At 35.3% G+C, this 23,728-nt stretch overlaps 1 protein-coding gene across 1 annotated transcript; it reads left to right on the top strand.

Annotated features, from left to right (window-relative positions):
• The first annotated feature begins 50 nt into the window (after positions 1 to 50).
• Positions 51 to 23,167, top strand: LOC131938430 (beta-parvin). Its single transcript, XM_059296450.1, has 12 exons — positions 51 to 175; positions 3,410 to 3,499; positions 3,600 to 3,670; positions 3,861 to 3,963; positions 4,133 to 4,279; positions 4,444 to 4,559; positions 4,822 to 4,880; positions 5,459 to 5,540; positions 5,910 to 5,978; positions 7,410 to 7,511; positions 17,381 to 17,453; positions 20,875 to 23,167. Exons 1-12 carry the CDS (start codon positions 70 to 72, stop codon positions 20,973 to 20,975), a joined length of 1,119 nt encoding a protein of 372 aa, XP_059152433.1. The 5' UTR covers positions 51 to 69; the 3' UTR covers positions 20,976 to 23,167.
• The last annotated feature ends 561 nt before the right edge of the window (positions 23,168 to 23,728 follow it).

Below are 23,728 nucleotides of genomic sequence, written 5' to 3' on the forward strand. Positions count from 1 at the left end.
TTCTATCCTATTTTTAGAGTAATTCCAGTCCTCTAGTTTCTCTAAACGGAAATAGGAAGTTTGTTAAGAATGGCTACTTCTCCAAATACGTCTACTCTATCCCCGAGCAAAAAGAAAGATGAATCTTTCCTTGAAAAAATTGGAACTATGGGTCGTAAAAAAAAGATTAAAGAGGGTATGATCAATCATAACTGTCTTTAACTTTAAAAGTTAGAATCTAGATCTATATTTCATTGTTAGATCTACGTATTGAAGTCTCAAACTCAAAATGAATCTGCCTGTGGCCCGAGTGTTTTTTTTTTTAAATTTTTTTCAACTTTTTAAAGTTTTTAGTAGATCTAGAATCTAGATCTAGCTAGAATCTAGATTTAGATAGATCTATATATTATTCTATATTTATTATATTAACATATTATTATAGTAGAATCTAGATCTAGCTAGCTAGAATTTAGCTAAATCTAGTAGCTAGATCTAGAACCTACTAACTAATGAATGTAACTAACTACTACTAGATTACTAGGTATAGTAACAGTAACTAGAATCTCATTCTAGATCTAGATTCTAGTTCTAAAATCTAAATGTTTACTACATTTTAAGTTACTCATTGTCACATTTTTGTGTAGGCTAGTGTGTTGAGTGTTGTGTTTTCTTGTTTTCAAACGTTTTCCTAAGTTCACTAGGCCTAAGGTTAGGTAAGTTAGAAATTAGTATATTTTTAACGTGGATCGCAGAGCGTTCTGAGTATTATTTGAATTCCGGAGGACGCATTCTAAAATTTTGGGATTTGCCATCTTCTGATTTAAAAAGCTTAATATTTTGTTTGCTAGCACATCTGGTGTGGTAGAGTCAACAGTGCTGCATCTAAAGTTCATAGACCTGGAGCTTTTAATTCGAACCCAGGGTTAGCACGACTGGCACACAGTGCCTTTTGACAACTATATTTATTATTTTTTTCATATTGAAAACATCCTAGTGTAATTTGTTTTGTTTTTTAGAATTTTTAAAAAAAATTTTTATAAAATTTCAAAACTTTGTCACTCACGTGATAGCTTGCTTATGTTTTTTAGCCTGTGTGCAAAAAATCCCACCACAGTCAGCAGGGTCACTGTTAGTCAGAAGGTCTATTCTATAGTCATAAAATGAACCCAAACTCTTCTATTTGAGATTGTCAGTGTCTTCACTTCTCTCTTTCTTTCTCTCTCTCTCTCTCTCTTTCTTTCATTCTCCCCCCCCCCAACCATTCAAGCAAATTGAAATCAGGCCTACTTCTGGTAATTTTTTTTTAAGTTCACATAGGCTTATAGAGTTAGATCTAGATCTACTACCACACATGCTAGATAGCAGTAAAAACAATTTACTAAAGAACAGTTTGATGTAGATCTAGATATCTAGCTAGATCTAGGACTATCATCTGAACTACTAGATTTAGATTCCTTTCTATCCTTCTTTTAAAACCTGCGCCTACCTTACAGGTATTGAATAAAACACTTAAATGTTACGTCAACATTGAACTGCTCAGAAGAAGAAAAAAATTCAGGCAGTCCTGATATCGATTTTTAAATCGTGTGTTACCTAGAGAGAAGATTTAATGGACCGCAGAGCAAATGCAGCCTATTTTTAATGATCTACTATCTAGATCTAGCTAGCATAGTAGTTACATACAGCATACACTTTAATTTTATTTTTTTATTTATTATTAGTCAATATAAGTAGGCCTGTGGCCTATAGAGTATAGAGGCCTACATATTATAATTATATTTTTTTATAGTCTAAAAATAAAAAGTGACTACTCAGAAGAAGTCTCTGCCACCCACCTGCTAGTCTGGCTGGCAGATGATGCAAAATGCAATTACTTAATAGCTGCACAATGGGCTCAAATTACTCTTTCAGCTTTATTTTCCTCTGACAAAACTATCTGTACAGTATGGTCTGATTGATTGTTAGGGGTTGAGTGTTCATCATACTGGTTGTTAGGGGTTGAGTGTTCATACTAGTAAAAAGATCTAGTCTGTAAGTTAAATAAATAACAAATATTGGTAAAATTTATTTTAATAGCCTATTTAAATCTACTATTTAAGTATTTATCATCTTAATCCAATAATCTTACCATATAATCCTTAACAATGAACATGTAGATGACAAGAAAAACCAGGTTTGCACAATTCACATGAGTATCTTCCTCTGGCTAACATCAGCCTATAGTCTATTATGATGTAGTCTATCTGAGTAATTTAATGGTTTAGCGTTATTAATTCAGCTGGTGCTATAGGCCTATATAATAGAATATTAAATTACAGTAAAGGGCTAAATCAATAAATGAAATTAGCTTTTAACAACGATGTTCCAGATACTAAATTCGCTATTAAAAACAGCAGCCATCTTAAAAGAAAATATTATTTCAATTAATTTCCATTTAATTTCTATTTGTATAGAAATGTATTGATTTTTTCTATTAAATACCATTGTCTTGTTTTTAAATACAAAGCAGGCTTTTTTTTTAATTGAGCCCTTTAAAAAATTTAATTGACTCACAATAAACATCATCAGTTCTAAAACTATGCTACTTTGATACATTTAGAAAGTAAAAAAAGTCCTTTTTTGTAGCTACTACTAAATCTAATGTTTATTTATATATTAGTTTAAGTTTATATTGTTTGTTTGTTATTTTCTTTTCATGTGCTCAGGTCTTTTTTTTTTGATTTAGTGATTTCATTGAAAATGTAATTGACATAATGTGGAAAATTACCTTGCCTTTCAGCATTTTTGTATTAGGCAAAATTCAAAACATTTCATGTTTTATCCCTCCTCCTTCTCTTGTAAAACATTCTCTCAAACATTGTTGATCCCCAACTTTTAACCTTTTATATGCATTTGAATATCCTTTGTTGTTAAAATGTCAATACCAAATACCCAAATAAGTGATGTGAAGTTGTCCATAAATTATGTCACATATTGCAAACCAGCTATGTTCCTTTTTTTAGTGTCATTGTAAATTATTCCCATAAGTTTTTCTTTAAAATATTTCCATCAATAATTTAGTTAGTTTATATTTAAGGCATACATTTAGTAATTTAATGTTTTTAAAAATGTTTTATTTTTGTTAGAATAATAATAAGTGTTAAGTGGAACTTTGTGATGATATCATTTTGTGGTATGACATTAAGTGGGTGGATATGTAAAAATAAGTTTAAATTATGAGTTGAATAAGATAAATATAATTTGCTTGTCCTGCTTAATAAATGCATAATTAATGTGGAAAATTGACAACTTTTGATATTTTTTAAAATCTGATTTTCAACTATGATTAAAAATGTTTAGCAACAATTACTTTTTGCTTTTTAAAATATAGGAAACCTAGTTTAATTTACTTTTTCATAAGTTTTAAACTTTGCACTTATATATTTTACAGTAACCGAATTACAGGAAGAAGGGAAAAATGCCATAGAATCCCCAACCAGTCCTTTAATTCCTGACATAGGCCCAGAAGGTTATCAACTGGGTAGGTATTATTTTCAACAAAGTTTAATTTCATATTGTAATCAACCGTTGTACAGCTGATTTGAAATCACACTGTTTAATATTTTTCATGTATATTCTAGCTGACAATGAAGAAAGATCTATGATTGAACCAACCACTAGGGAAGATCCTAAATTAATTGAGCTCATCAAGGTAAAGTGCATTTTTATTAATGAAAAACCACCAGTTTCATTATATTTTATAAGTTTAATATTAAATTATTTCAACTTTCATTGTCTATTCATTCAAGAATCGTTTTGCATTAGGAAACTTTTTGTGGTACTAATGTGTTCAAAACAAATTATTGATTAATGTTACTGAAAAATGTATTACATTTTTACAGGTTCTTCTTGACTGGATTAATGATGAACTTGCTGATCATCGTATCATTGTCAAGGATATTGAGGAAGATTTGTTTGATGGACAGATCTTACAAAAATTGATTGGTTTGTAACAGATCATTACAAAATTCAGACTTGCAGTTTATCCCCATAATCATTTAATAATCATTAGTCATCTAATATCCTGATTCCTATGATAATACACCCATCGAGTGTCTGGATCTCAATTTATTCATGTGTGTAAATTTTAATATACAATTTTTTTCTATTGCAGAAAAGCTTTGTAATGTTAGAGTTGAGGCAAGAGAGGTAACTCAGTCAGAAATAGGACAGAAACAAAAGCTGAGAGTTGTCCTTGACTACATTAACCACATCCTTGGTGTACCTCCTGTTTGGAGCCAGCAGAAATGGAGTGTAGATAGTAAGTTAGCTTATACATTCAGAATTTACATCTGACTTAGTTTGATTATAATTTACTAAGTTTGAATTACTTACCTTTTTTATGTGTACAATAATGTCCATGTTAAAATTTAAGTTTGATTCTGAATGTAAACCATGTGACTAATTAATAAAAATTCTGTACAGGTATTCACTCAAAGAATCTGGTTGCTATCCTGCATCTTCTAGTAGCCCTGGCAAAGCATTTCAATGCTCCAATTCGAATGCCTGATAATGTTGTTGTCACATTGATTGTTATCCAGGTAATGATTTATGACTGAGTTTATAATTTTGTGCATAAGATAATTGGTTTATACATTAAAATAAAAAATAACAATGTCTTGGCCTCTGAAAATACATTCTAGTCATAAATAGTGTAGTCCTCCATTAAACACAGACCTTTACTAAATCATACATTTGCTTACATTTTGTTACTTGTGTTTTGCTTTTGAGTTTCTTTTAAAGAGATATATATATAATCATTGCACTATTTAAAACCAGCTTTTGTATCTTTGAAAATTCCAGAAAGTGGATAACAATTTGGTGACAAGATATGTACCTGAGGAGATCACTACCAACTTGGAGTAAGTTTACAAATTCCTCAATACATTTAGAGCACCGTTTTGACTTCAGTGCTTCCCAATACAATTTCAAATCATAGCAGCAATTATATTGGCTTCTGTTCATATTTATCTTACTATGGTTTGTCAAATAATTTCTCTTCACCATTCTGATCCTCACTATTTTTGTCATTTATTGTCAACTTTTCCAATAATTTTCATGTCTTTTTCAGTTTCTCTACTCTGGGTATTTCTAGGTCTCCCTCTTTTTCTTGATCCTTGTGGCTACGATGTCTTGTCTGACAATACTTGCTGCCAGTTTCCTGAAAATTTGGCCTATCCATCTCCATCTTTTCCAAATTTCATGGTCCATTGGGTTTGTCCTGATCTTTTGTCCTGACTAATTTTGATGCACAGTTTTTTGTCATGTAAAATATCTTTGACAGTATTGGGTTTTTTTCCTCTTAAATTTTCAGTTATACTTGATTTTTTTTTTATCTTTAAAGAACTAAAATAATTTGTCATTTCTTTGAGTTGTTTTCTCTTGTTTTAAATGTGGTTTTTGCAAACTCATATTTAATAAGAATCTTTTCTTGTAATAGTGATATTGATGGAAGAGGAGAGAGAGATGCATTTGACACTCTGTTTGACCATGCACCAGACAAGTTGAATGTAGTTAAAAAGGTCAGTAATACACTTTTAATTCTTTAGATGCCTTTTGGGTTATTGCTGCTTAGAATATTTTCATTGATAAATTAATTAATATACATTGGATTTTTTTTTAAATTTAATTAATTAATTCAATAAAATTGTTTTTAAGAGCTAAATTATATCAAATACTATAGGGTTAAACCTACTGGGTGAGCTGTAATGACTTGTCTGATTGGCTAGTTTGGTGCCTTGAAAGTTTCTAATTATAGATTGCATAACCCCATCCTGCATTGCAGAAGATTCCCATGCCTGCAGTTTACATTTAACAACTGCTTGTCAATGATTTATTGATAAGAAATAATGCAATTTGTAAATATGTGGCATTTTTGTTTTGTTTTCCAGACTCTTCTGACATTTGTGAATAAGTATTTGATGAGGCTGAATTTGGAAGTGTCAGATCTGGATACTCAGGTAAGTTGATATGCAACTTTTTCTAAGCTTTTATTTAGTTCAAAATGTCTGTCTGTCCTTCTATCTGTCTGTTGATAACTTTAAGATTGAATTTTGTTTGAGGGTTTGTGGCAAATTTTATTACTCAATTAAAACCAGTGATTGTGTTCAAACTTTAAAGGCACATTCATCTTACTTTCAATCTGATTAGGGGTTAAAGTGGTCTTTAAAATTATTGTAAAGTTTGTTAAATTCAAAAACAAAAGAGAAGATAACAGGTGCTAATGATTGCTCAATAAGCTCAGTAAACTTGTGAACTGTTTTCACACTGAAGAGCTGACAGTATACATTAAGAAGAGGTAGATTATTGTCTTTAAGACATCACAAGTTACTGATCAGATAAAAAGCAAAAAATAAAGTACCAATTGTTTAAAAAAATTAAAATATCCACTTAATTATTTAATTTTTTAACAATTCATTTTTGATTAATTAGTAAAAATAAAATTTCTTACACATACTGAAGAAAGCTAGTTTGTTTTATTTTATTTTTAATTTACACTTTATAAACACTTTATAATAAATGTTTTTCATAAGTGTTATTTTTTGTGTATCATTATAATTGTTCCCAATGGGCATTTGAAAAGGGGAAATAACCAGCCAGATGATACTTTCTGTAGCAGGCAATTATGGTTTGCTTTGTTATGGGTCACTCATAAGTTTCCAATCATTACTTGTGTTAGGGGTCGGCGTGGTCGAGTCGGTAAAGCTCATGGTTGCTAAACCGAAAACTCTCGAGGTCGATCCCTCGGGCAGATGAGGCTCGTTAGATGGGGACAGCCACTCTTCTAGGAGAGACAACTCCAAAATTAAATAACTGCTGCCTTGTAGTGTGTTCTTGGTTAGACAAAGGCTATGGAAGCAAATCCAAAAAGAAAAGCAGGCTGAAATCGGAGTCAATGGCCTCAATGGCGCATAACCAGTTGACACGTAACGCTTAATTGTGTTGGAGGCGTGGTCGAGTCGGCAAAAAGCTCATGGTTGATAAATTCGAACAAAGTCTCGAGTTCAAAACCCACTGGCAGATAAATCTCTATCCCCTTCAAAACTAATAATTAAGAACGAAGAAGAAGAAGAAGAATTACTTGTGTTGAATATTTTTCTTCTTTCCAACAATCATTGTCTTGTTGTGGTTAAAAGAATACATGTTCTAAAAATATGAACTCTGATAAAATGCTCTCTATTCCATTATATACACTATTTAAATGTGTTAGTTAAATAATACAATTATAGAAATAGTTAATTTTTAAAATTTAACTTTTTTGACATTTTATTAGACCTTGTTGACAATTTTTTTTTAAATATTAGTTTCTCAATTATAATATTTTTTTTTTAAATCCAGGTTTTAGATGGAGTGTTATTGATATTATTGATGTTATTTTTTTTACATTTCAGTTTCATGATGGAGTGTTTTTGATAATGATGATGGCTTTACTGGAAGGCTACTTCACTCCACTCTACCTCTTCCATATGACACCAACAACATTTGAGCACAGAGTGAGTAGAGCATATTTTAGGCTTGTGTCCTGTCTGTTTTATATTAATCTCACCTTTTTTCCACTCTACCTCTTCCATATGACACCAACAACATTTGAGCACAGAGTAAGTAGAACATATTTTAGGCTTGTGTCCTGTCTGTTTTATATTAATCTCACCTTTTTTCCACTCTACCTCTTCCATATGACACCAACGACATTTGAGCACAGAGTAAGTAGAGCATATTTTAGTCTTGTGTCCTGTCTGTTTTATATTAATCTCACCTTTTTTTCTTTTCAAGAAAATAGTGTACAAAAAAATGAAAGTTTTCCTGACAAGTTTTGACTAAAATTAAAAGAACATGCTAATTTTTAAAAACAAGTATGTCAAGACATGCTGTTATCATTTATAATACATCTCTCATATCCCAATTTCCTTGACACTAGCTACTTACCTCTCCATAACCCACACCACCCCTTGTCTGCTTTCTGTGGTCAAGCTTATGGTAATCAAACAAAATATCTACTGACATGGTTGGTTACACATCTGTTAATACTGATTTAGTAGTGTTTTTATTTTATGCATACATTTGTGGTCAAATTTACTTTAAAATGCTAGTAACTTATTTTAAATTGCTGTTAAGTAAATTTTCAATTAAAAAAAAACAAATTATTTAGGCTACACACACAATTTTTTGAAGAACCATTTTTTTATTTTTTTTATTGACATAATGGCTATATCACAGGGAATATTTGTTTAATTCCTCAACAGTTTTCATCTTTAAAATTAAGTTTGTTCAGTAAGACCAACTAAAAAACTCTAAATGAACATTAGGTGTAAAACAACTGAAACACTGGTTACATATGATTAATCTTTTGCCTTTACTTTTTCTCATTTAAATATTGATTAGTTGATATAAATGAGACAACTTCAAGCAAAGCATTACATTTGTTTTATAATCATTTACATATCAATCAGCTTTTGTGTCACTTATTAAATTTGTTATAGAAAGATTAAATCTGGGAAATAGTTTTAATGTAGATATGAGCATTCTTTAATTATGCATATTATATACTTTAAAAATATTCTGTCTTGAACTACGCCAGAGGATGATAATAGCAAGAGCTATATTTCTTGCAATATACAAGTATAGATATTTATCTTGTACGAGTGCTTTACATTTCTATTTCTTTCAAATTTAAATTTTGTACTTAGTTTACATTTTAACTTTGTAAACCTAATTCTCACGTAAATTCAGATTTCAATTTCAAACTAATTCACTTACATTTACATAAATAACATCATTCATACTTTTATTCCAATTTCATCGCAGTAAATAAGTGTTTACTGTTGGTATTAATTTTATTCACTAAAGACTTGTAAATGTGTCAACATGAGGGCAACTGTGTCCTGGGTTAATTCTTCTTTAGTCATTTTAATTACGTAATTTCGTCATTTGGAAAATCACTTTTCCAAAATTGTTACCCCTTTTGTCAGATAATTTTTTTTTTAAATTGTGGAGACAAGTGTGGTTGGTAAGTTCTTATTATTAACCTGTTTTATTGATTTTCACGATGGTTAGACAAAGATTCTTATCCTTATGCTAATAGATCTAGTTGTTGGGGGTGGGGGGGGGGGGGGTTAGCCCTGTGTTTGTTTCGTGTCACAGGCTGGCTTTGTATTTTGGCGCGCACAACCTTAGCGCAGGTTGGTCCGTATGGCCACATGCAGAGTTTAGGTAGGCTAGCGCAGACGTTCAACAGTTTGTTTTTCATCTCATTACCCTGCCAGGCTCTTCTTTATACCTCCCACCTCTCTTCGTCTGGTTTTTGTGTAGAAAAGAAGCAATAATTATTTTGTTTTGTTTATTCTTTTAATACTCTTTGTGTTTTGACATTTTTCGAGACTTTCAGCGCTCTTTAAATTAAAACTAATTTAATTTAGCTCTGCTTATTTAAATTTCATGTAATACTTTTGTTACATCGGCGTTTTTTTTTTAGTTTACTATGCCCCCCCCCCCCCCAAGTGTGACGAAAACGAGGCTTTGCGTAAGATATAGTGCTGTCAGGAAATTTTGTTTATTCCTTGGCTGGTCCTACATCGAGACTAGAACCGCTAGTGAGAAATCAAGGCTAGAAAGTGGCTCGCCTTGTTAAATTGGTTTGAACGAATTACGTCATAATCAAATGTATCGTTAATGGTTGGATTAAATTGTAGGCTTAGGCATAAACGCTTCTTGGGGGGGGGGGGGGTCATTACTTTATAATAATTTTCTATTATAATTGTATATCCCTACTCTTTATTCAGCTCTAACCCTTTTTATTTTATTTTCTGTCTTGTTACTAATACAATCACGCGCATGCATATATATATATATATATATATATATATATATATATATATATATATATATATATATATATATATATATATATATATATTGTGTGTGTGTGTTATGGTGTTAAGGATGTCTCTATACCTAACCTAAAGTACAAAGAAGCCCCAGACAGAGGCAGATCGGAGCACCTTGAGTGCTGTGTGCTCCACCACGACAAAAACACCCCCTCGTTTTATGTTTATCTTCCTCTAGTATGACACGTAGATATTGTGTTACTAACGTAGCGAGGATGTTTTGAGCGCTGTCTGTGCAACTCGGCAGCATTGTTACCCCAGTGATTAGCACACGGTGTGTGTGAGTGGGGGGTGGTGAGAGGAGGGGAGGGGGTGTGATCGTGTGCAGCGTGTCGGGAGTCAGCCTTGAAAGCCCCGTGTAGGCTTCCCTTATGACAGTCCCGCTGTTTGCCCAGATAACGTCAGCATGGCTGTTACCAAAATATTGGTCCTTCCCACCATCAACTGTTTGTTGTCATCGGCCCGCCTCTTGACAAACGTTGGAGCCCCCCTGTCCCGCTCTGCTTTTTTCTTTTTAATTTTTTTTATTCAACCACACTCACCTTTCTTCTCTTTCCCCCCCCCCCCCCCCCCCCACCGACTGTGCTGGCATGACCATGGTGTTGTTTATAAGTAGTTTTTTTTGTTTTTGTTTAAACAAGCTTAAAGTTGATAACTAATGATCAAACCTAAAATGTTTAAACTTAAAATTACTTATTTAATTTTTAAAAAGCAATAGAAGCGCCGGTGTTTTTTCCATTATTTTTTTTTGTTTATTTTAAACCTACCTAATCTTAACCTTAAACCCAAGGGGGGAGGGGGGGCTAAATGAGAAGCTTTGCCAGATGCCTTATATCACCTAAACATTGTCTCCTTTTCTTTTTGTTTTACTTTGCTATAGAATTCCTCATAAAATGAAGACATAATAAAATATTACTGCAGTTTTTTATACCTTTATTTACACTTGCAAAACAGCGCCCCCCCCCCCTCATTAGGGGTAACGTTGGTAGCAATTTTCACCACTTTACTTTTACTGTCCGTTAACGGTTTTTATGTTGGTGTCACACATTTGATAATGAAAACAGGCAAATAAGCCCGTAAAGCTAAGTAACAGTCAATTTCAACTGTGTATGATGAGGTAATGCAGCTCAAAATGAGCTTTAAAAAAATAATAGTAATTCCCAACCCGTTCGGCGCCCCATATGGTCGGCGCCCGGGTCGGCCGCAACACCCGCCCTTCCCTAGCTACGCCTCTGGGGGGGGGGGGGGGGGGGAAGGTGTAAACCAAGTGGGTGCATTCAGCTAAACCTAGTTTAGCCTCTGGTCAGACTGGTTACACGTCTCCCTCCACGTTAGTTGCCTATGGTAGCTGTGGTCTCTGATCCTGTCAAGGCAAGCTCTTCTGCCGTTACAATTACTAGATCTAGTTGCTGTTAAAAAATTATTTTTATTTCAAATTATTTTTGTTTTTTACTTTTACTACATTTCATCCAATCCAGAGGCGTAGCGAGGGGGGGGGGACATATGTCCCCGGGCGCCGACCTTAGGGGGGGGGCGCCAAATTGAAAGTTTGAGGGGGGGGGTGCAAATCGAAAGTTTGAGGGGGGTGCAAATGAAATGAATAGTTCGAGGGGGGGGGGGTGTTGCAAATCGAAAGTTTGTCCCCGGGCGCCGGCAAGGGTCGCTACGCCTCTGATCCAATCAAAACATATTCGGACACTATTCTAACTTCAACTGTATTGGGAGACGACAGAAAAATGTATTACAGTTAGCAATAAAAACGTGAAATCTTGTGACTCGGCGAGTCGTTTAAGTGTCACTGTAGATTGGGGTCTTTGTGTGGTGCACACATTCGCCCATTAATGCCAGTGTCTAAGTCCTCGATCTGTTCGTAAACTATGGAACAAAATAGGTGTCAATGTCCTTTATGTCCTTTTAATTTGTTGTTATTCTTCTTTTTCTTCGTTCATAATTGTAATATTGGGCGAGTTTCCCCCCATCACAGTAAAGTATTACGTGTCAACATGTCATTCGCCGTATAGGTCGTTGACCTCCTCTTGCTTTTCTTTCTGGACGTACTTCCACGGCCTTTCCCCCACACAAATACAATCTGCAAGACAGCGGTTGTTTTATTTTGGAGTTGTCTCTCCTAGATGAGCTGCTGTTCCCAGCTATCAATCATGTTGTAATTAATTAATACACAGTCTGAGTGACAACACTCGAACAATGACGAAAAATTAGCAGTTAATGTCGCCCTCGGACTCTCTCCTTCCCCCCCCCCCCCCCAAGTGATATGTTCACCCGTCTCTACCTTATGGTACAGCAGCATTTTTCTCTTGTAACGTGAATTCAGCAAACCTTCTATAAGATGTTTATGTGCGACAACACACTTGATAAACGACTGTATTACGTTGGAAGGGGGGGGGGGGTGAAATCTTACATAGAACACAGTTTCTATTACTTAAAAAATAAAAGTGAGGAAAAGCATAATTTTATGTGTAATTAATCTACGTCTTTGTAGGAAAGGGGTCTGTCATTTTTTTGTGACGAAAACTGGGGGTGGGTGGGGGGGGGATACCTACGTTTTCATGACGTCATTTCAAACTGCTTTAGAATTCCCTCTGTCTATCACTAGGCCTATATAGCAACAGTCATCAGCCCGTAGTTCTGATGTGTTTACCTAGCGTAGCCCTGTGGTGGCACCCCAGCAATTGTTGCCTGGCGTGGTTAGGTAAGTTATCAATCATGGGCCCGACCCGTGTTTGTCTAGTGCTCGGACCCAACGATTCCACCAGATGCTGCCTGCAATCGGATATTGTGTGAACACGGCAACTTCCCAGCTCGGCAAATCTGTACCGGAAGTTTTCATTTGGGCTGATCTAGCTCGTCAACATCAGTCGTGTGTGGTGGTGGTGGTGGGGGGGGGGGGTGAAGGAGATGTAGCTGATCGTTGTTTTGGCTAGTTCAGGGTGTCGCATATTCTATACGGTGGGGGGGGGGGGGGTTAAATCAAATTATACATATGATTCTTCTGCTCTGTTATGAGTGTTAGGTTTCTCTCGGAGATAAATAACTTAGCTTAATGTTACATTTTAAAGATTGTTACAATATAATTGTGTAGCTTATAGTTCTGACTAGTCTGCCTTGGCTAAGAGAAACAGATGTTACTAAATGGAAATGTCCTTTTACGAATGTTAACATGACGTTTAAACTCTAAACCAATCTATCTCATAATTAATTCTTGATTATGAACTAGGCATATTACTTGACCAACCTAACCTAAACCTGACCCTAACCCCAATCCTAAAACCAATATCTAACCCTGACCCTGTTCATATATCTAACCATTACCTTAAGCCAAAGCCTAAGAAAATTGTATCTATACAGAAGTCCCAAAATGTTCAAGTTACTGCTTTAAATAAGCTATAAAATTCTTTAGCAGAAATCGTTCATTAAAATATCCGTTTACTAAAACATGGTTGCTGGTTCTAATCTAAGCTATAGACTACACAATCGCAATTCCTGTAGACACATAGATCTATAAGTGATCAGTTGAGGGACGGACGTGCTTTGTTGGAGACTTGACAAAAGGAAGTCAAAAGTTTAGCTCATATATAGCCTGCTAGACCTAATACTATATGTATGTAACACAGGCCTACTGTCAAATATAGCCTACTAGACCTAATACTATGATATGTTTGTAACATAGGCCTACTGTCATATATACACTACTAGACCTAATACTACGATATGTATGTAACATAGGCCTACTGTCAAATATAGCCTACTAGACCTAATACTATGATATGTTTGTAACATAGGCCTACTGTCATATATACACTACTAGACCTAATACTACGATATGTATGTAACATAGACCTACTGTCAAATATAGCCTACTAGGCCTGATACTATGATCTGTAATATCGGCCTACTGTCACGCGAACCGAGGTTATTTTTTTTTCAGCCATGTCCTTATTTACTTTTGCTAATTAAAGAAAACTGTGATTAATGACCAGCCGCTGACATCCAACATTGACACATCTGTCAGCATCTGTTTGTGTGTGTGTGTGTGTGTGTGTGTGTGTGTCTGTGTGTGTAGAGGTAGAGACTAACAACTAGGTTAGACAATTCGACATGATCTGTAGCAGAATTACGCTAGGCTAATTATTGGACATTTTGACATGATCTGCTAGAATAAGGTCTAGCTGATAGCTTGTTTGATCAGCCACGGCAATCTAGGCAGTTGCTAGAGCATCAAGTTTCAAAGTCCTCAGCATGCCTCATTCGGAAATTTGCTAAACGTTTTTTTTAGAAAAGTGCATTATAAAAATCCTCAAACGTGATTAAGCTTTCACAACATAATACTAAGGTCATGTCTTCTGTTCAAAATGTTTTCGATGTATCGACCATCCTATCATCGATTGTTTTCATTTTGATGCTAGTTTGGTTGGTAATGTCCCTTGAAGTTCCGACCTTATATTGGTACATTTCCACGTTTTAACAAAACATGGACTGAAGCTTCCACGGGTTGAGATTTGTGTTTGCATACAACAGCATAGGATCATAACATGGGGAAACGGCGTCTGACTTGGTACTGACAAAGAATCCGAAGCTGGCTTAAGATACTGTTTGCAAATTGTAATAATAATATTGTATATCTTGTGTAACAACAAATATAAGCCATGCACTTATCGGAGTGGTCTAGCGGTACAGAGCTGGACTGCTAACCCGTAAGTCTCGAGTTCGAATCCGGGTTCAAGTCAATAGACCGTCCATGAGTCCACCCAGCTCTACTTCACTTGCCCCATAGACCGTCAGGTTTGAAAGGGAAACTTTACTTACTTACTTATCAAAATATTGTTAACAAAAATTACGAAAGATATAAACTAAGTTTTAAAATAAAAAGTCTATTTAAACTATAATATTAATGTAAATGTTTAAGCTATTGTGTTGTAAAATGTTACGATCGTCTACTAATGCAAATAGGATAAAAATAAACCGGGAGTGATCTCCCCTAAACTTTCTCGAATATTCTTATATAATATAACGGGATGGGAACTCGGGCTATAGACATGATTTTTAATCCATTTTAAATACTTAAAGTTTTAAAAATAGAATAAAATCTCGTAGACAAAAAAATTGCACACCATGTGAACGCCAAATAAAAAGTGCATAATAGTGCGCAATATTATTAGTACTTTAAAAATTTACATTAGTTTTTTGAGAAATCGGAAGTAGCGTAAATTACTACTTCCGGTCAATGGAAATTACTCAAAATTTAACAGAAGGTAGAGAATTAGATCTTTTACTTATATGTGAAATTTCATTTATCTATCTGAAATAGTACTCAAGTTATATAGAAAAATTCAAAGTAGAAAAAGTACCACTTCCGGTTATTGGAAATCGCTCAAAAGTTGATACGGATCTACGATTTTGATAAAATACTTATATATGAAATTTCATCAACCTAGCTGTAACGGTACTCAAGTTATCGTGTTTACACACGGACAGACAGACAGACACACGGACAGAATTGCAAAGCCCAGTTTTTCAGACTGGATTACGCATAAAACCTCTTAATTTTGATAAATCTGGATTGATAATTTTTGCCCGATTAAAATAAGTCCTCTATACTTCGGATGTGATGAAGGACTGAGGTGTAATACGGTGAAAATTGTTAAAATTTCAAGTGATTTTTGTGCACGATTACAATACTTTCTCTATACTTCGTATATACGAGAAAGTAAAAATAATGTGAGCGTAAATTAATATTCTACACCAGGGGTCTCCAAACTTTTCAGTCCGAGGGCCGCATTAACTATCGAATTTCAGTTTGGGGGCCAGTTTCTTCCAGTCATGTCTTTGATTTTTCTGGGCAAAGTTCCTCAGCCATCACCAACAAACAATTGTTCCTTGGACAAAAGGATCTCCGCGGGCCGGATGAGAGGACTTCGCGGGCCGCATCCGGCCCGCGGGCCGTAGTTTGGAGACCCCTGTTCTACACTAAATGATGCAAGTATTTATGCAATCAATATCTTTATATCTGATGCTAAAGATTCTTTTCTCCCCTAAACTTTCTTGAATATTCTCATAAAATACTACGGGGGTGGCATCTCGGGATATAGACATGATTTTTTAATCAATTTTAATTACTAAAACGCTTTAAATAGAATCTTGTTGAAAAAAAGAATTGCGCACAAAGTGAACAGCAATTAATGTGTCTATAATAGTGCGGAATATTAGTACTTTATAAAACTCATATGCGTTTTTTTGAGAAATCGGAAATAGCGTAAAGTACTACTTCAGGTAAACGGAAATTACTCAAAATTTTACAGAAGGCAGAAAATTAGATCTTCTACTTATCTGAAACAGTACTCAAGTTATAGGCTTTTGAAAACCCAAAAGTTGAATAAGTTCCACTTTCGGTTGCCGGAAAGCGCTGAAAAGTTGATACTTGATACAGAACTACAAATTTGATATAATACTTATGTATGAAATTTCATTAACCTAGCTGTAATGGTACTCAAGTTATCGTGTTGACAGATGCATACACACACGGACAAAAATACGTCGTATAAGAGGAAGTAAAAAGCGGCAATTATTTACATGCGGGAGTGGGGGGGGGGGGAGGTGGCATTGACCGCGGCAATTTTCTAAAACAATTCACGATAATTCAAGTTTATCTTTAAACATTTCCCAAAATTTAAAAACAATTAGAGTTAGACCTAGGCCCTAATAGATCCTGCAACCAAATCATGGTAGGCCTTCATCTTTGTTTTGTATCAAAACCTAAGACTAAATGTACTAAATTCTTGTGGACATCCACATGGGGGAGGTGGGGGGCGGTTCGTTGAAAGTGTGGGAGGGGTCTAAAATTCAAAATTATGTGGACGTCACAAATTGATGTCCCCGCTTTTCTTTATAGTTATTTAAATAGTGCAACATAATTATATATTTTAAGATAATTATTTTTATTTTCTCTTTCTTTGCATATGTAAAAGTTTTTTATGAAAACGTTTTTTCTTAGTTTTTTTTTTAAAAGTATTATGTTAAATTAACAAACACCATTACTTAAATAGCCCCAAAAAACGTGGGGATACCAAATTATCTACAACAGCCTGTCGGTAGAATTTAGAAATGTACTCGCAAAAGGCAATAGAAAAAATATTGAGTTTTTCTACAAAATTAGAGTTTTCACTTTTCATTCTACTTTTTATCCTAGGCAACCGTAAGATGCTGTCATGTTTCAGGTTTTCCCTAGGTTCACGTCCTGTTTTATCTTTTACCGAGGTTAACGTCCTCATGTTTTTATGTTTTTTCCTAGGTTCAGATCATGTTTTTATGTTTTCCCTAGGTTCAGATCATGTTTTTATGTTTTCCCTAGTTTCACGTCATGTTTTATCTTTTACCTAGGTTCACATCATCATGTTTTCCCTAGGTTCACATCCTCATGTTTTCCCTAGGTTCACAACCTCTTGTTTTTATGTTTTCCCTAGGTTCACAATGTGAAGTTTGCCTTTGAGCTCATGGAAGATGCCGGTCTTCAGAGACCAAAGGCCAGGCCAGAAGGTGGGTGGACATTATTTCTGTCTTTAATTTGTAGTGTGGGCGTGTAGGAGTTGTCTTTGCTGTATTACTGTACATGTACACAATCTTAGTGTACTCTCAGTGCTTTACATGTACACAGTCATGTCGTCTCTGTGCTGTCCTCAGTGATGTACATGTACATAACCTTAATGTCTCAGTGATGTACATGTACACAACCTTAATGTCTCAGTGATGTACGTGTACACAATCGTTATGTCGTCTCAGTGCTGTCCGTGTACACATCCTGATTGCTCTATACTGTATATGTCATATATATGTCATATGTACACAACCTTAATCTCTCCGTGATGTCCATGTACACACCCTCAGTGCTGTACATCTGCCCATGTACACGGCCTTAGTGTCGTCTCAGTGCTGTTCATCTGCCCATGTACACAGCCTTAGTGTAGCCTCAGTGCTGTACATCTGCCCATGTACACAATCTTAGTGTAGCATCAGTGCTGTACATCTGCCCATGTACACAATCTTAGTGCCGTCTCAGTGCTGTACATCTGCCCATGTACACAATCTTAGTGTAGCCTCAGTGCTGTACATCTGCCCATGTACACAATCTTAGTGTCGTCTCAGTGCTGTACATCTGCCCATGTATACGGCCTTAGTGTAGCTTGAGTGCTGTACATCTGCCCATGTACACAATCTTAGTGTAGCCTGAGTGCTGTACATCTGCCCATGTACACAATCTTAGTGTAGCCTCAGTGCTGTACATCTGCCCATGTACACCATCTTAGTGTCGCCTCAGTGCTGTACATCTGCCCATGTACACAATCTTAGTGTAGCCTGAGTGCTGTACATCTGCCCATGTACACAATCTTAGTGTAGCCTGAGTGCTGTACATCTGCCCATGTACACAATCTTAGTGTAGCCTCAATGCTGTACAGCTGCCCACGTACACAGCCTTAATTGTCAAGCACACCCCATTTAAACGTATAAAAAATATTACTACTCATATTTACTTGGCTTCGGGCAAACATTAGGAAAGTAATTTCTACGCTAGGCCTAAGCCTAAATTGAGCAATAAACGAGCCAAACAAGAATGTATTCATCCCTAGATACATTAATTGTAATAAGATGGTATCATGTGATTGTGTCACATATACAGTAATGTTGTCGTGGGAGTGGGGCTTCGTGTTGTTGACAAGACATTTAGAACTATTTGTCTTAGCCCTAGGCTGGGATCTATCAAATGGTAAGATTGAGAAACACCAAAAATATTATTTGAAAAAAAATCTAAACACTAATAGGACTGTCCTTGGAGACCCACCGGGATTTTTCCCGATAGACCGGCCAGTCCATCCCTGTCTCAAAATACAATCTTGATACTGACATCCGCATTTGTTCTTTCAAAGAGCCGCATAAGTTCTTTCAAAGAGCCGCATTTGTTCTTTCAAAGAGCCGCATTTGTTCTTTCAAAGAGCTGCATTTGTTCTTTCAAAGAACCGCATACGTTCTTGCTGTCTACCGTTGTCATAAGTCTAGGGTTTGTGTTTGATTTGGGTTGTTTTTTTTTAAAGGCGATGTTGATTTATAGTACGGCTTTGTACTGTGCAAAACAGGATAGTACCCCATGGAATTATGCCAAGGACATACGAAAACAGAATATCTTCGTTAAAAATAGAAAACTCCCAAAGCTTAGTTTTTCTTTAAGTTCTACCAGTTACTTCGTCAAAAAAAAAAGTAAATAAAGGCTAATCACATCCAAGCTAAGTTTGTCATAAGGATTGTTTAGCTTGTTTAGCCATGTTCATACAAAATGGACGGGTGTTGTGAATAAACAATTAATGTCAACTATTAATACTGGTGGTAGGTCTCTAAGGGTCATCCGTAAAAAGCGTCACTCAGTTATTGAAGGCTAGATCCCGATTCCTAAAATGACGCCTTGATGGTCCTTATACAAACAACCAAAGACAATTAATTTTTCTTTCATGTTTGTCCTTATGTAGCACAACAAAACAAATGTAGTCATATTTCTTGATTTCTTCCCTACTCTCGCCACCTAGCACATCTCCACAAAAATCTTTGTCCACTCACTAGGACGGTATTAGTGCTACGCATTAGGTCGGGTGTCAACCGGTGCGGTAACTTTGGGTGTCACCCCATCCATTTACAACAAATTTGCATTTTTTGTGTTTGGTGTCACCCCCCTCTCGCTTACGATTTTGTTATCTTTAATGGTTAAAACACTGTTTTGACAGTAAGCCGTGTTGTCATTCCATGACGCCTCTGGTATTACTCATCTCCAATTTGACCTGCTTTCATTATAATTTATTAGTATTGTTTTTATTATTGTTAGTACCGGGTGCCTTGGCACGGAAGGATAAGGACACTTCTGAGAATCCGGAAACTCTAATAATTAGTAATAATACAGATACGCCTGCTCCAATAATCCGGATACTCCAATAATCCGGATGCTCTAATAAGGGAGTCTGGTTGTGGTTACGAAATAACAAACGAGTGCTGCCTTCCATTGGACGCGTTGCTATGACGAAACATGAGCAGAACCCTACCCTCCGGTGCAAACTTGACCAGCCCTTGAAAGCCTAGACAGCGAGATAATGAACCGTGCTGAGACAACAAAGCGCCGTGTTCCCGGGGACATGTTGGAATGCCAGCAGCATCTGGACTGTCGTCTCAGCGGGGCTAGCGTGAATGTCCGGAACTCTAACCGGCATGCCGCAGACAAACTTCCAGTTCTCGGAAACCCCTTTACTGGGATGTTTGTTTTATCGGAGCACGTGGTTACTCGGTGCGGCCATTTTCTTTATTCGAATTCATTTCCGCGTGACGAATAAGCAATTGTATTTATTTTTTTTATAATGAGGAGTATAGTTTATTTTTTTAAAATGTTTTTAATAGTAACGTTTTGTAATTTTTAAATAAGCTTGTGATTATATTTTGATTAAAAGCCTTGTTCTTAAAGCGGTGGGTTTTTCAAATCAAACTGTTACGCGGGTTCCACGGGCAAGGGAAGTAATCTCCCTGAGTAAAGGAGCTGGAACATTCCCTTCGTGCCACGGCCACATTCCAGCCGGCATTCCTGGCGCGCCAGTGGGAAGAGACAAGAACCGAACGAGTACACAGACGCCATACGAAAAACCTTTGTTCGTTTTCATTTTCTCGTAGTTTGGGAAGTTTTAACTTGGTGTTGGTTAGCTGGGTGCTGGCAGAGGTCACTCACACCAGTTTGTTTGCTAGACTCTGTACTGGGTACCATAGAACTCGCGGCAACACGAGATAGCACCAATTTGTCAACAGTATTTCTCACTTACTGCCTATGACAATTTTTAAAAACCAACTTTTTAGAAAAAAATTGACAGATGGTCTAAGTGCATGAATGATTTTTTTTTCTGTAGCTGTAACAATCGTGTTGTTTGAATGTTTACAGATATAGTGAACCAAGATTTGAAGTCAACTCTGAGGGTTCTGTACAACATCTTCACCAAGTACAAGTCAACTCATGGCAATCAGCCTATTGCCGTCCAGTAGTACCTGCAGCTAGAGTAGTCAACTCTGTAGTGGCATCATTAGCCAACACTGCCCAGTAGTGGCATCATTAGCCAACACTGTCCAGTAGTGGCATCATTAGCCAACACTGCCCAGTAGTGGCATCATTAGCCAACACTGCCCAGTAGTGGCATCATTAGTCAACACTGCCCAGTAGTGGCATCATTAGTCAACACTGCCCAGTAGTGGCATCATTAGCCAACACTTCAGTGGTATGGTTGGCACTGATTAAAGAAAACTAGAGCTTAAAGAATCATGTAAACAACAGCAGCAGCCTGTGATGATAATTAGTGACACCATTTTAATTACTCTAATTTTCAGCTGTCAGAATATTTAATATCTGTTGTCCAAATACATGCGTTTTGTTTCATCAGCTGTTTTTATTCAGAGTGTTAATTGATGTAAAACAGTAGGCTGGTATGTGTTTAGTACATAAGCAAGTAAAACAGTAGGCTGGTATTTGTGTTGAGTGCATAAGCAAGTAAAACAGTAGGCTGGTATGTGTTGAGCTAGTAAAACAGCAGTCTGGTATGTGTTGAGTACATAAGCTAAGCATTGATAATGATACCCTGGGCAGTTGGCTATATTTTCCTTCCACTACTGGCTATCTATCACCACTACTGGCTACTGATATCTATCATTATAATAAATTATTTACATGTGGTGTGATGCTGGTATAGCGCATGTGTGAAAGACTATAATAACTTCTGTATTAAACATCAGGTTTTTTTTTTATCGTAATCAAATATGCCTTCATGTTTTATAATGTGTACACTGAAGGCATGTTCAAGTAACTTATTAATATACTCTGTTCATGTATGCTGTGTATAGTTTTACCTTTGGTACTATTATGTAGTTAAACCTTTGGATGGTAGTGTTATATCGGCTAATTAATAATTATTATCGTTTAGTCTGCGCTGCTGAATTGATCTGTGTAGTCAAGTATGCAATTAAGTCCAGCAAAACAAAAAAAGACTAAGGTTAAGTATGTCAACTAATGATTAATTAATTTTGTAATTGTAAATGACAAAATACCTTCATTAGCACTTTGTAAATCTTATTACCAAAAAAAAAACCCAAAGGCTTCTGTGATCTGATGTGTTCTAAATCTGGTGCTATATGTGTTTGTTTACTTGTGATATTTATTTTCCTGGTGTTGCTGTACTGGGCTCACAAGGTTCCCACTTGAAGGGGTACTTTACAAGTAATAATGTGAGAAGCCCTCATTTTGCAATCACCTTTTGCCTTATTCAACACTTATTTGTATAAAATATACATATAAGCAATCAGTACTTGTGACCTCTCTAGAAATGAAGGCCATTAACTGCATCAGAAAGTTGAGAAAGTGTCTGCTTTAAAAATATACAATAAAATAATTTTAAATTAACCATTTTTTGTGGAGTCGTACAAAATTATAGACCCAGTCTAAGTCATTTTTCACTGCAGTAATCTTTTTATTTTTCATGTTATCATTAAAAAATTAAGGCTCATTTATGATTTTTTCAATATGTATACATAATAATACACAAGCACTGTATTTGTGTACTAAAGTTTAAAATAGACCTGGATAATATTTCTCTTAGTATTTTATTGATCAGTTGTATTTGTGTGTGTAAAACAATATTGATTAAAGTTCTATTAGATCAGAAATGTTAGCCACTACAAGTTTGTTACCCTTGGGGGAGTCAGCTCTTTCTTTGAAGACAACATTAATCATAGAAAAATTGGCTTGGATAACTTCATATTATTGCTTGTTGTGAAACATGTAATTATTTTTTTAGTTTCAAGATGAACTATAAGATATTAGCCAATAAAATTTTATTCTTGTAATTGTTTTCTTGATGTAAAAGTCTTAAGATGAACTCTAAGTAAGATATTGGCAAATAAAATTTTATTGTTTTCTTTATGTAACAGTTTATAGCTGAACTAGATATATTAGCAAATAAAATTGTGCATGCTGTTTTATAAAGTAAAATTTTATTTTTCCTGTATGAAGAATTGAATGATGAATGGGTAGGTTACAAAAGTATCAGTGAGATGACTTAATGTTTCATATAGGGTTCTAATGCATTTACATTGTATTCTTCTATTGCTTGCTTTCATTGTTTTTGTGAAATGTAATCATTATATTTTTTAATATCAGATATTAAATTAGTTGTATTTGTATGATTTCAGTACTGCAGTTATAGTTTTTTTTTTTTAAATATTATCTACATTTCTGCCTTCCAAAAGCTGTTTTATATTTTGTATGTTTGTCTACTGAGTTTTTGATTGAAGTAGAATAAGCACGGACTATAAATTTTGTCCTGGTTGAATTAAGTGAGCACAGTTCTGCGAAGAATGAAAATATTTCAAAACGAAATGTTAAGCATATGACATTCTTAACTAGATTTCTTTATGTTTGATAGCAAAGGCGCTTTCCTACACACCTCGAAACAAAGCTAGGCTACAAATTGTACAGTTTGAACAAATTGTACAGTTTGACACTGCTAATTGAAATCGTCAGTAAAGAAACCGAACTGTAGGCCGGTAGGGCCTACGTAATATTTTCTAAACGCAACAGAGGGGAAGAAACGTTTCTGTATTTTAGACAAATGTATTTTTATGTAGGCCTAGATATAGGTCTATTACCTTTATATAGTAACTGAATTGCTTAAATAATGCTAGCTAATTATGAAGGTAGGCCTAGAGAATATATAGGCCTATTTATTATCTTTACATTAACAACAAACGCA

This window comes from Physella acuta, unplaced genomic scaffold, assembly GCF_028476545.2.
Source record: "Physella acuta isolate Inbredline_101_S28 unplaced genomic scaffold, ASM2847654v3 ptg000243l, whole genome shotgun sequence".
NCBI classification, from domain to species: Eukaryota; Metazoa; Mollusca; class Gastropoda; family Physidae; genus Physella; species Physella acuta.